Source organism: Convolutriloba macropyga, chromosome 14 (genome assembly GCF_964194025.1).
Source record: "Convolutriloba macropyga chromosome 14, txConMacr16.3, whole genome shotgun sequence".
NCBI lineage: Eukaryota > Metazoa > Xenacoelomorpha > Acoela > Convolutidae > Convolutriloba > Convolutriloba macropyga.
Window position 1 is genome coordinate 46,726,465 of NC_134481.1, and position 13,070 is coordinate 46,739,534.

A 13,070-nucleotide genomic window follows, 5' to 3' on the forward strand; every position below is an offset into this window, starting at 1 on the left:
AAAGCATTTAATAGAGATAAAAGTTTTGAAACAGTGTGAAAACAGTTCCATTTTCGAGCGGTTTTTTTTTGTCAATTTGACTTTTGTTTTCACCGTTTTCCCAATATTTGTATCAGATTTTTTTTACAAATGTTCATTAGTATTTTCCTTGGTAATTCAAGGCCTATTTTTATCATTCACATTTTTCACGATATATTGCCAACTTTCCTCACTCCGTGTTTCAATTCAATGGTGCGAGAAGTTAATTTGATAATTTTACGAAATGTGTGGTATCCCAAGTTTAGGCCAAAAGAGCAAATTCAAGGGAACGGGGACTAGCAGGATCTTAAAGGTAATTGGTTTCAGTTCTAAGGTTATGAATTGTGGCCAATCTCCTTTTCAGAAGTTGAACTTTTTTAAACGCATCTTGTATTTGTCTGTTTGAATCTAATGTGAGCTCATGATCAATCGCAGATATAATGTGGCAGTGTTTTGTATATGCTATTAAGCATCATTATTTTTTTAATGCGACGTGCGTTCTTGAATCGGCTTCTACGACCAAATTTGACAATTTTTGCATTATGATATACCAAAAGCAGAAAAATTGTTATTTAAAATTGAACGTAATGGCTGCTTCACGGACTGAGATGCGTGAAAGGAAGTTTGGTGAATTCTGTTTCAGTTTGGGGAATCACAGCGAATGCGTCTCGTGAGGGTGCTGCGATCAACTGTCATGGTGCGCGTGGGCGGAGGCTGGCAGGCTCTTGAAGAGTTCCTAGTCAAGAACGACCCATGCAGAGGTTAGGGAACCATTCGGAGTTCGCATTTGTTTCATTTCATCCCTATTCAGAATGAAACGCCGAATTTTCTGTAATTGAAGTCTTAACTGTAGTTCCAGGCAGTGTATTTTTCCCTCCAGAATGTAAACAGATAAACACATTTTTTTTCCAAATCAATTGATTCTGTGAAGAGTATCGCACATCCCCACATCGTAAATATTGATGAGTTCTTTTGCTGGATCTCTTTGTGAAACTCCTAACACATATTGAAAGACATAAATGGATTTAAAACCCTTTGTTTTGTTTCCACACTTTAATTCGAAGCAACAATTCTTGCGTCAGATATAGCTAAATTTTGCCTGATAAAGAATATTTTTTTATATGCATTTGAATTTTAAATGCATTGCATTATATTTGAAAATCGGGCGTCTGTTATTTGGATGAGAACCCTATTTTAGTGGTTTAACTATCGGAACTTAAGCTATTGAAAAGATGAAAAACAAAAGATTTTCTAAAAGCATGTTTGAAGGTCATTCAACATGGAATTTTACTTCTTCAACAAATGTTATCGTCCTATTGAATATCTAGATTCACTTAACTCAATTTGTTAATGATGGTTTACATTTAAAGAGTGCCGAACGCACCGGCGCAAGTCCAGGTCATCCACGGGTAGTTCCACACCTGTCGGTGGACCAAACCCCGCAAACTACCCACTTCTTATTCCACCCCCGGGCGTAAACCCCTCCGGGGGTCGCGACACCCCCACACCCACGCATGTTTGCGAATCGTGCCCGTCTGATAAGGCGCGCACTTGTTGTGAGGCACTGTTGCAATCTTCGTCTTATCCTCAGGATACGATCTGCAATAATTGTCGCGAGAATGATTGCTCGGAATCGGCTAATAATGTACACCCTGCCAGTAGTGCTAATAGTAGTAGTGCTATGTCAAATTCGGCTATGCCTACAAACAGCGTCCATTCTCCTAAATATGGTAAAGGAAATTATGATGTCATTATAAACGATTAAGAGCTCATATATCTGTGCTTTCGCACACCAAGTTCCGACCCAATCTAATATTCGCTGTGATGAGTTTTTTTTGCTGTTGGCCAATTAACGGTTCATTTAAAAAGTTATAACGAATAATCGTTGACATTTGAAAAGTTATAACGAATAATCGTTTGACATTTGAAAAGTTATAACGAATAATCGTTTGAGCAAGGATTTTAAGATTAATATTTATATTTAAGTTTTTTGCCATTATTTCAGATTGGGCTTTATATTTGTCAAAAACGTTTTCAAACAATATATTTTTTTTGATATATGAGCCACACAATTGTATGTTTCGAAAGCTACCATTACAATGCTGAATTTCTATTTTATGTTTCAATAAACAGTTGTCCTCATCGGCAGGTAAACATTGATGAAAACTATTAGTTCAAAAAATCTAAAGCCCATTTTGACAAATTGACCTATTTAGTCTCGAAACGGTGGGTCGGAACATCAATGAACGATCTGAACATTTGTAGTAATGGTATCGGAATTAATCTAACATTTTTCTTGTTCCAACATTCCTTCAAATATGGCGGAATATTTATGCGAGGCTTGTTTTTTTTCTGACCAAATCTGAAATTTTTATACTCATCCTAGAAAGATAAAAAGTGATATTATAAGAAAGCTATTTAAACGTTTATTTAAATTACCTAAGTTCGACTTTTTCCGGCAGCGTAAATTTTAAATTGCTCTTGAACGAAATTTGAAGCAATTAATGTAAACGTGTCTTTTTTATGCAAAATTTTTGCTTCGCGTTTTTGTAAGTTGCTCTTTCCAAAGTAAGGTTTTTTGCTAATATAAACGATTGAGAAAACGTTTTTTTTCTTTTTTTAAAAAAATCATTGTCATCTTTATTCGATCTTTGGAGGCTCGAGAAATTGTTAGACAGTTGTATAGGATCAAGAATTTTCAGATGAAAAACTGATGGCTTAAATTTATGTAAATGTCCAACTCAAGGGCTTTTACTTATTTTGCTTCATTATAATTCAATTTGTAATTACAGCCTCGGCTTCATTAGCACACCGATGTTGATTTCCAATTTACCAAAAACTCTCTGATTTATTTTAGTAGTATTTGAATATATTTATATTTTTAATTTTAAGTAGCGTTTGCGAGATCATTATTCGTTTCCTAATTATGAGTTGCTCTCTGTCGTTTTTTTCCATCAAGTGAGAAGTAAATTACTTCATTAACAAGAAATTTCAGCATTCAAAAATCAGTGCTGTAAGGAGAATTTACGCGATTTTTTGTTATTATCATTAATTGCTATAAAACTTTTGATACACATATGATATTCAGAACACTTTTTTAATTGCTCTTGAACGAAGTTTGAAGCAATTATTGTAAACGTGTTGGTCATGCAAAATTTTTGCTTGACCTGATTTGACTTTTCGATTGACTTTTGCGCCCTTGACCTACGTTTTGAGTGATCTAACTCTCTCTCTCTCTCTCTCTCTCTCTCTCTCTCTCTCTCTCTCTCTCTCTCTCTCTCTCTCTCTCTTAGAATTTTAAGAAGCTGAACTCAGGTGGCGACAGTTCACTACTAAAAGTCAAATGAAAGGTGCGCCAAAATTAGTGTTATTTTTTTACTTTAAATTTAGTGGTTATAGTGGTGTTTATTAAAAGATTTCAAACTCCACAGTGACTTGAGTTACCGTTCGAGAGCAATTCCTCCGACGTTAGTCGGTTATGTTTAAAGGTTTAGCCTCCTCTCTTTTAGCATTTTGTTATGTTGTACTGAATGGCATCAACAAATTAGGAGAATGGAAAAAATGGATTCTAAAGTTCAGATAAATATGGAACAATTAAATCCTTTTTAGATGTTTCCCTCTGGTTTCGTAAATTTTGCAAGTTATGTTGTGAATGGATCAAAAGTTGATTTTTTATATTAGAAGATTAGATTTTTCCTTTACTTTATATACGGAAATACTTGTTCAAGTTTTCTGAGTCCAAAATCAGCCCAAGTGTCCTCTATCAAATTTTGCTTTGTTTTTAATTGTATTCAATAGTCATGTTGTCTTGTTTTCAGTACATTAGGAATTAGAAGCCTAAGGTTTGTAAAGTCTTGTATTTTACAGTTTTTTTATAGCCTCTGGGTCGATTGATTTAGATGTCCTTCAAAGAAGATGTTGGAACTTTCTGTGCAACACACAGTAATAAGCGAGCGATTCCTCTTGTTCGCTTTTGAATCACGTGACCTTTCCTATAACTTACCTTTGGCATCGGGTCTTGGGATCTTGAATTCATTATGATTAACATCAGCAGATTAGAAATATATCAAGTAGGTTCAGATAATCATTAAAATGATTGAAGTTTATAGTTTCCGCCAATTATAATAATTATTTGGTCGTCTTAATCTTGGGATTAGGGTGTATGCATATTTGGTGTACGGGGCCTTAAAGTTTATAACAGTGATCTTTGCGGCCGTAGTTTTTTAAAGCAAGCTAGGAAAACCGTTTCATGATTCAGAAAAATTTATGAGAAAAAATTAATAAAAAATTGTGCATAACTAATTAACCTGAATTATCAAAACTATCAACTTTAGTGATGAAATGAGCAGAGCTTATGAACAATGTTTGATTGTCAAATTCAGAGTAATTGATGAGAATAAATTAAAGTAAAATCATATCCAAAATGAACATTTTGATTATCAAAGGACAGATTTGTTTTCTTTTGGGTGCGTGGGTATCTTACGAAGGAAGCTTGTTTTGTGCATCAAAGCGAATGGGTTATGTCTTTATTGTTTTTGACAATACAAATTTTTCTTTTTGTATTTCATCTGTGTTGTATTAACGGTTGTTGTTTTTTGCGCTGCAGTGGTATACACTGTGCCATACAAAGGACCTAAATGCAGGTAAATCGTAAACAAAAACAACAACAAACAAACAAATCAACATCCAACATGCATTGATATGGCAACTAGGTGTTGATATGCTCAAATATAACAAATGCTGAATTGTAAATTGTGTACTTCGTACGTGTAGTCGTATTTTAGTTGCAATTGCACGAAAACTATACTAGCGAAATGAGTAAAATGCAATGATTGTCATAAACAATAGAGTTATTTGTTATAAACAATAAACAAATCTGATATTTTGTATACAGAATGTTATTATTGCAACTTTGAGACACAAAATGACGTTAAAAACATTTCATTTTACTCATTTCAAATAATTTTTATTTGATTAAGTAGCTGTGTTTGACCTAGCATGTCGGTTGGTGTGCCTCAATATCACCATGGTTGTCCGCAAGGTTGCCACTTCTAATTTTGATATGATTTGTATTTTAACTGGGTAATTTTTGTATGTTGTGATAATATTGAGTTTTACACTAATTCGGTCAGTGAAGCTATTAACCCGTTTTAGTCATATTGATACAAGATACAGGTAAGAGAGATGATTATTACTCCTCTTCAGTTTGCGGTAGCTTTGGGTATTATCTCGAAAAATTTTTGGATCTTATTCGTTTGTGCCCTACCCCTAAGCTGAGCGGGTATATACGTTGTTTGCACCACTCAAGCGCACGTGCTATTATATCAGATAATGATTTACTATAGGGGGGGGGGGGTTGGCATAACGTGTTGACTGGGGGATGGGGACACAAACGGAAATGAACCCAATTTTCTTTCTGTCTTACTGCTGAGCATTTTTAGCTCAAAATCATATTGCTCTCAATCGAAATCTTTTCCAATTACCCAATTATTTTGACTGTATTGGTATTTTTGCCCGTTTTCGAATGACCACTGTGACTTCGAAATACAACTGAGAGGGAAAAAATTTTCGCAAATAAGTTTCGCCTCTCTCTCCCAAAAAGTGGGGAGCTTAAATAAATTTCAACGAGTCTCAGAATTTTCCGGTGACAATGTAAATACGTTATGTACTCGTGCAACTATTTAATTTAAATTTTATTTGAAAATTACTCTTATTTAGAACAATACGCACCAAAAGTGGTTTCATTTTTAATTTTAGTTGAATTATAATGAGCCTTTCGACGCTTATATTCAGGGGGTCAATGACGCTTATTTTTCGATAATCTGTTGGCTATGTTATGAAACGTCAGATTTCGTTTGAGAGCGACTCCCTCAACCGGAGTGCTATGTTTTAATACTCCCTACGTTCTGAAGTTTGTCCTTAATTATTACTTTCATCAGGCGGCAAGGCAAGCAACGTTCTTTTACTCTTAATAAGGGTGTCATTTGATTTTGGTCAGCCATTAGTTTTGAATGTAGCTACAATGGCGCTAGATTCTATTCTAAAGCAATTTCGATTATAGTTTTCGGTATAAAAGCTCGTTTAATACATGCTTCTCGAATGTCTTTACAGAAATCAGAAGCTGTTTCATTTGTTCCAGGTTATAAATTCCACATTATTTCAATAAATCCTGAACATAATGAATAAAATCCCAAATTAGTGACTCAAACCAATTTCTTAGTCTTAAAAATAAATACTTAAAACAACTGTAAAAATTGATGCCTTAAGAAATGCAATTAACGTTTGTCATAATACATTGTAAGATAGGACAGAACAACGGAGAAAGTCATCGTCTAGTCTGTTGAACAATGATTTTCAGAGAAAATTATCTCGAAAATTTAGCAAATAATTTTTTTAACTTGGTACGACTGTGATAGAGAACTTAGTAAGATTTTTTGTTCATAGAAGTCAAGGTAATCTCCAAGGAGTCCCTAATACCTCGACCAGGATTCCAATGACGTCACACTGTAACTAATCATCAAAGTTACAAAAGTTAAGTCCGCTCTTCAATTTTTGTGAGGGTCTTCACATGAAATGTCAATAACTAAATGTTATTATTTATTTTGGCAATGGTATCTTTGTGGTGCGGGACCATAGTCTGTACAATTTACTCCCATTTCAATTAAAATTTTGGGATCTTTTTTGCTCCGGACTGTGCAATCAAAATTCACCAAATTATTCTTTTTCTACGATTAAAAGTTGAAGCGCTATTGAAAAGTTAAGACCTGTTTCTGTCTATTCTATTTGGGCGACGGTAGAAATTATTCATAAATTGCTGAAGCCTATCCTTAGTGTACGCAAAGTGTTGCTCACGTGAGGTAAAAAAAACACTTCCCAAAATTTTGTTGTTTTCCATTAGTTTTAAACGTCATCAATAATTTGTATCTTATGCGAATAATGCAGCAGCAATCTTTATTTGAAGAATGTATAATTCATCATTCGCGTGTGAACTAGTGGTTATGGTTTTCTTGTAGTGTAATGGGTTCTATCATTTTTTTATTTAAAATTTTCTGTTGCATAATCAAATTTTCAAGTTTGTTCACATTTAATCAATTTTCAGCGCGTGGACGCATTAGCCTGCAAGTGAAAGAACAAAAACAACTTCTGAACCAAGGTAACTCAACGTCACTGGGCAATCAAATGCCCACCAAATTACAACAACCTTCGACATCAACACCCACAGCTACCACCCCGACGACTCCAAACAGACTTACGTCATCAAATTTGTTCAAAAAACCATCCAGCGATTCTTTGTGGACTTTCAAATCAAGGAACCAACCCACAGCAATTGACAGACAAAGAGCTATTCTGAATAATGTACAACAACAGCAAAATGCCAATGTTCGGCAGGTACGAGAATTACCAGCGCAGCCTTATCAACTTCAGCAACCGGGTTCTCGCAACGAAAGCACGTCCCCCTCATCGTCGACAACGTCAATACCTGCGCCTAAAAGTCCACGAACACCTAGATTATCTACGGGTTAGTGGCAAAATAATTTAATTTAATTTATAAATAATTAATTTATATATAATTTATAAAGAATTAAGTAATATAATTAAATAAATTTAATTTAAAGAAAATAACTTTGATATTAATTTTGAGTCATTGAATGAAAAATGTACATTTTTCTAGTCAATTTGAAAGATTTTCAGGTTTTTTAAAAAAAGCAATTGGGTTGAAAGATTTCATGTTCTTAAACAATTTGTAACAAGTCAGAAACCGGTTTTCAAGATGGAAAAAGTCGATAAGATGAGCGATTCTGAATTTTTGTTCGCAGAAATTGTTTGTGGTTGTCATAATATATTATTGATATTTTTCAACGTAGCAATTCTAGTTATTCAAACTTAATGATTTCTAAAACTCAGATTTGAACCAGTTCAATTTGCATTTGAATAAATTTCTTATGTTTAATTTGTTCAGAAAGATACCATTATCCATAAGGTTAGTTAATTGCATTTAAAGCATGAAAAATAGTGATTGTGGTGTATGATTCGAAATTATATTCGCGATTTCAGATTCATATATAACATCATCATGCATGAAATAATCCCTGCTTTGCAATGGTTGTGAATCATGTTTAAAAGGAAGTCAGAACGGTTAAAAGAGAGGTTGGAACATGACATGAAATCATCATTCGCATCACATTAATGAACATATAAGAATAAGTATAAATAAGTACCATGGAGGAAATTATGAGTTCAAAGCTAGAGAAAATGACAGTCCCGCAAAAATAGAGATATTTTTTTGCTGGGAAATCAGTCAATTGAGGAAATTGCTTTCTTGGTGACTAATTAATACACAAACATACATTTTCCAGTTCTAAGGTTGGTAGTTTAGCCGGAAATAAAAATCACGATTTTTTGGGTAAACATTTTCCGCGTTGGGTTTTCAGAGGTAATCAGAGGTATAAGAAATCCCGCCGGACAATGAGGCATGGCCGTGGTCCGCGAGGCACGGCTAAATTAACTTAGCCGAATACCAATTAGGGGAAACTAAAATTCAAAGCAATTTGTTTTTAATAGTTGCGGTTTCTGAGCGGACCTTTTATTGGCCTTCACTTTGTTTTTTTTGTTTCATCGTCAACTTTTTGTCGCGAACTGGGTCGGCATGCTAACTTCAATTCAATTTTTTATTCATTCAGGCAATTTTTTGACTGACTTGCGTGAGTTACGTTATTTTTCACACTTATTGCAGTGAGTATGGTTCATTCGCTTGAATTTTGTTGGCCACATTGGACTTACCTCACTCGCAAACTGAATTTTTCTTTCTCATTGAAATTAGTTTAATCAAATAGGAGGTGTCTATCACAAACTGCATGTCTCAATCTAACTGAAGGCTATTTGAGGATAGTTAACCAAAACAAAGCTCTAAATCAATAGCATACATCAGGACGTATTCTGATTTTTTCTTAACTTCTTTTTAATTCTCATTAGTCTCATTGGTTTTTTGAGACACTAGGTTTACAGAGATATCGCGGTTACTTTCTGAAAATCTCCGGGTATATTAGTTGAAGCGTCGCTTGATTTTCTCTGTTTTGACTGATCATTCGCAACAAAATGAGAATTCACTACAAAATAATTGAATCAATTTTAATCGATAAACTTTATGGTTTTCAAAAACCATTACTTTCAATTATATGGACGTATTAAAACATTTTAATTGCACCCAAGACTTAACTAAATCTATTTGGCAAAAAATACCGTCACGTTTATTTCTCACGCATATGTTGGTTGTGATAGGTTCATATCCAGCTGCACGATTAGCTAAGACATGAACATTTCCCGAAATTTTGTAATTAGTAGCCGCGTCAGCCTCTAACCGGCTATTTTTTAGGCCCTCTTCTTTTTAAATTGGCTTTACCTTATGATCACGTTTTTCGTTTTACATAATTCACGGTTTTCACGTTTGACTCACTTCACTCAATGTTTCAACTGAACGGATTGTAAATTTTTTCACGCATTCAATCACGCAATGTGGTGAATAAGGTCAGAGTCAAAAGATCAAAATCAAAAGAGACTGGATAAACCGATAAAGCCCGGTCATTAAGTCATTGAGAATTAGGTTATCAAAGTTCATTACAGTGTTTTCTAGCTGATATTGGTATTACGATTATTAGCTTTCAGTTTAAAAGCTTAATTAAGTATAGTTTTATATGTTTTTGACACTGAGAAAAATGGTCTTTTTATCTCTTCTTTTTTTCGTTTTCTGTTTCAATCCCGGTGTGCATCAAGCGCGTCAACCGTCAACGGCGGCTATTTTCAGGCAATCTGCCGGCTATTTATTTCAATAGCCGCCGTCAATCTCAAAGGCACTTATATCGATGCTCTCTTTTTTGCAATTCTAAGAATTCGAATTGTATTGGTGCTCTGTCTGTTTTCTTTCAAAAGTCTCAACACATTTTAAAGATTGTTGAATCAAATTGAAGTGATGATTTTGGTCACACCGGAACAGTAAGTGAAACTTTAAAAAAACAAATGGTTTAGTTGCTTGAAATTTTATCATTGTATTTTAAGTAGAGTGAGAAAAAGGTGTTTGAACAAAATTTTGCACTCACGCTAGTGGCTTTTTGTTCTTATACTGCAATTTGATTAGTCACCTTTTCACACTTGACTTGTGTTTCCTGACTTACTTCACTCACTGTTTCAACTGAATGGACTTAGGATTCATTCAGCAAGTTTAAGCGAATAACTTTAAGTTCAAAAGGCAAAATCAAAAGAAACGGTATGTAACTGTAAATCCCGGATCAACAAAACCTTTTGTTTAAAAAAATAGTGCATTTAATTATTGCAATTCCTTAGAGTGTACTGCTAACTGTTGCTATAAGCTTATTGTCCTCAAAGTTAGAGGCAGAATTCACATTTTTCTTCAATTTAACGAAATTGCAGACCAAACTAGAACACTTGTGACGCGTAAAAAATTACGTTGTCGTCAATGTTTCATTTGTTTTTCAATCCCTGTTGCATTCCCATCGTCGAGGTCAACGGTGGCTTTTTCCGGCAATCCGCCGGCAATGTTTTGATTTTAATTGGGCACAAGTTCTCTGTTATAAATAGTAAAACAATAAATGGAAATCTTAGTGGCAGTGCTCAATTGCGATTGCGTCATATTTCAGTGAATCATTATGCTGACTTTGTTTTCAAAAACTCTCTGTATTTCGACTAAACATTGACTCATTGTAATGTTTTATACAAAAATTGGAAATGAAAGGAAAATTAAAATTCTCAGAACGATTGTGATCTCGCATCAAGTTCACTGATAAAAATCCTGTTTAAAAGTTTTCCCTTCTTACTATTTGTGACCCTTTTACTATTTCGTTCTATTTGCAAAAGAACCCATTCGCATGGTGTGTGTAAAATATGCACATTTACCACTGTAACGGTTACGGAATAGAACAGAGCCCTGCCCCCCAAGATTATTGGGCATTTGACTTTTACGCCCTCAGGTGCACGTACTATTTTTACATAGCAAAAGGCGGATCAATTCTGTCCCCCTCCCAGTGTTTTTATGTCCCCACGTCACTAATTGTGTTGTTATATAGCACGCTACTAATGAGATAATGCGCGTGCGCCTGGAGGTCATAAAACATATTCCAAATAAGCTTGGGGGGGGGGGGGGTGAAGGACGAAACAAAATAGATCCCAAAACGCTATATAACAACAAATTTTTAAGTGGGTTCATTGAAAAATGCGGGTAAACAGAATAGATACAGTAGCGTCTTTTTTCAGGTTCTACAGGAATCCCGATGCCTTCATCGACCAAAGTGAACGATACCCAAAAACACACATTCATCACTACAGACATAAGTTCACCTCACTCGGGTAGAAACAGCGGCGTGACCCACGTCAGAACTATCACGTCACAACTTAGAACCATTCACACTCCACACCAACATCATCATTCACCAATGACGTCACAACTACAACCACCAAGTACCGCAAGTGTTACGTCATCTAACAGCAGCCAATCAAAAGAAAGCAGTTCGAAAGTTACATCATCCAAAATTCCACTACCGCAGTCGAGAAAACTTTGAAAAATTCGAGCTTAAAATGAAAATAGCAGCAACGTAAAGCTTCATCAAATTGAGCTTTAAATTTTTGATGCACAATTAGAGGATAAAGTTTAATCAGAAAATTAAACGGTTAAATGCGTGCGCATACTTTGAAATACAGTCAACTGTGGGAAATTGCTCGGAAATTTCTTTTTATCTATCATTGTTTCTGTGCTGATTTTTATCACATTCTAAATGCTACAAAAATTGTTCAATAATTGTACATTTTATAGAATGAATTTAATTGAATAAGAAATGGTTTGAATGTACTGAATGTGTAGTAGTTAGCTATGAATTTTTATTATTGCATAATCTTCATCTTGCGCTTAATACAATTAACAGCGGAAGTTTAACTTCTAAATAGTAATCGTTCGAGTAAATTATTCACTTATGGAAGAAAATATTTGTACACTACGGCTTTGATTTGCAATTAAAAATATTGTTTCTTACTTTTCTAGTTGATAAGGATGCATTTAGTTGCAAAACGAATTTTGTTAAAGTTTGCGTCACTGTATTGAACTTATGTTGGTTTTTTGTCAATAGTTTAGTCACATAGCTTCCCGCAAAGAGACAGGGAAATTAGCATGTTGAAGCCGCTAACTAATTACTTTCAAATGTTTTTCTGTATAGGAGTTATTTTTGACTTATTTCCACAAAAAGTCTACGAAAAAATATTTTCAGCGCCTACTTTATCTGTCACCTATATTAACACGTCATAGGATATCTCGAACAACACAGTTCTATCTAGCATTCAATATTTATTGATTAATGGCTCTCAAATGTAGTTTGAAGTAATTTTAAACTCCTGCTGGTCTTTGTTAATGCAATTTTCCATGCTACCGATTTTTGGTCTGATCGTTTTTTGTCTAACCACATTTTTTTTTCCAAAAGCGGGATAAACTGGTAACGCTGGAAGAATTCAGTTGTTGAGCACTAAGAGCCTTGCTAAGTTTTAAGCATGCAAATCAGCAACCATTCAACTACTCCGGGCATTGACATTTGACTCTAGTTTTTCAGCTAAACAAACCCTAATTTGTGTAAGTTGATGAGAGTTATGAAAGCTTGAACTACACTTTTACTTCCGTTTTGCCAGAAAAAATTTCTGGAATTTTTTAAGTAAACCGTTTTGGCACGCGGAGTTTGTCTATCAGATGTTTATCAAAAATCAGCGATGTGTTCGAAGTTATAAAATGTTGAGCAGAAATTGCCTGCATCTTTTCTATCGCGATAGTCTGATCCTTCTCAAAGAAAAATTCAAGGAGGAACTTAACTCAGCCTTTGACAATCTCTTTCTCTACCGCAGTCTGGTGCCTGGTTATCCGCAGCCCCCATTCCAGCTCTGGGACTACACCTATCTTCCAATGAGTTCCGTGTTGCTCTCAAATATCGACTGGGTGTAAAATTGTACGAGAACGAGAGAAAATGTCCTTTTTGTAAATCTGGGACTCTAGATGTAATGGGCAA

The 13,070-nt window shown here is 34.7% G+C and overlaps 1 protein-coding gene across 17 annotated transcripts in view; it reads left to right on the forward strand.

Moving 5' to 3' along the window:
* Window positions 1–12,055, forward strand: part of LOC142352801 (uncharacterized) — a 255,743-nt gene extending 243,688 nt beyond the window's left edge. For 9 of the 17 annotated variants that reach the window (XM_075404917.1, XM_075404919.1, XM_075404918.1 and 6 more), the window contains 5 exons: window positions 662–779; window positions 1,389–1,748; window positions 5,173–5,193; window positions 7,118–7,537; window positions 11,284–12,055. In XM_075404917.1, coding sequence (XP_075261032.1) covers window positions 662–779; window positions 1,389–1,748; window positions 5,173–5,193; window positions 7,118–7,537; window positions 11,284–11,588 — 1,224 coding nt within the window. In that variant the 3' untranslated portion in view covers window positions 11,589–12,055. The other 8 variants (XM_075404923.1, XM_075404927.1, XM_075404929.1 and 5 more) reach the window with 8 other exon arrangements.
* The last annotated feature ends 1,015 nt before the right edge of the window (window positions 12,056–13,070 follow it).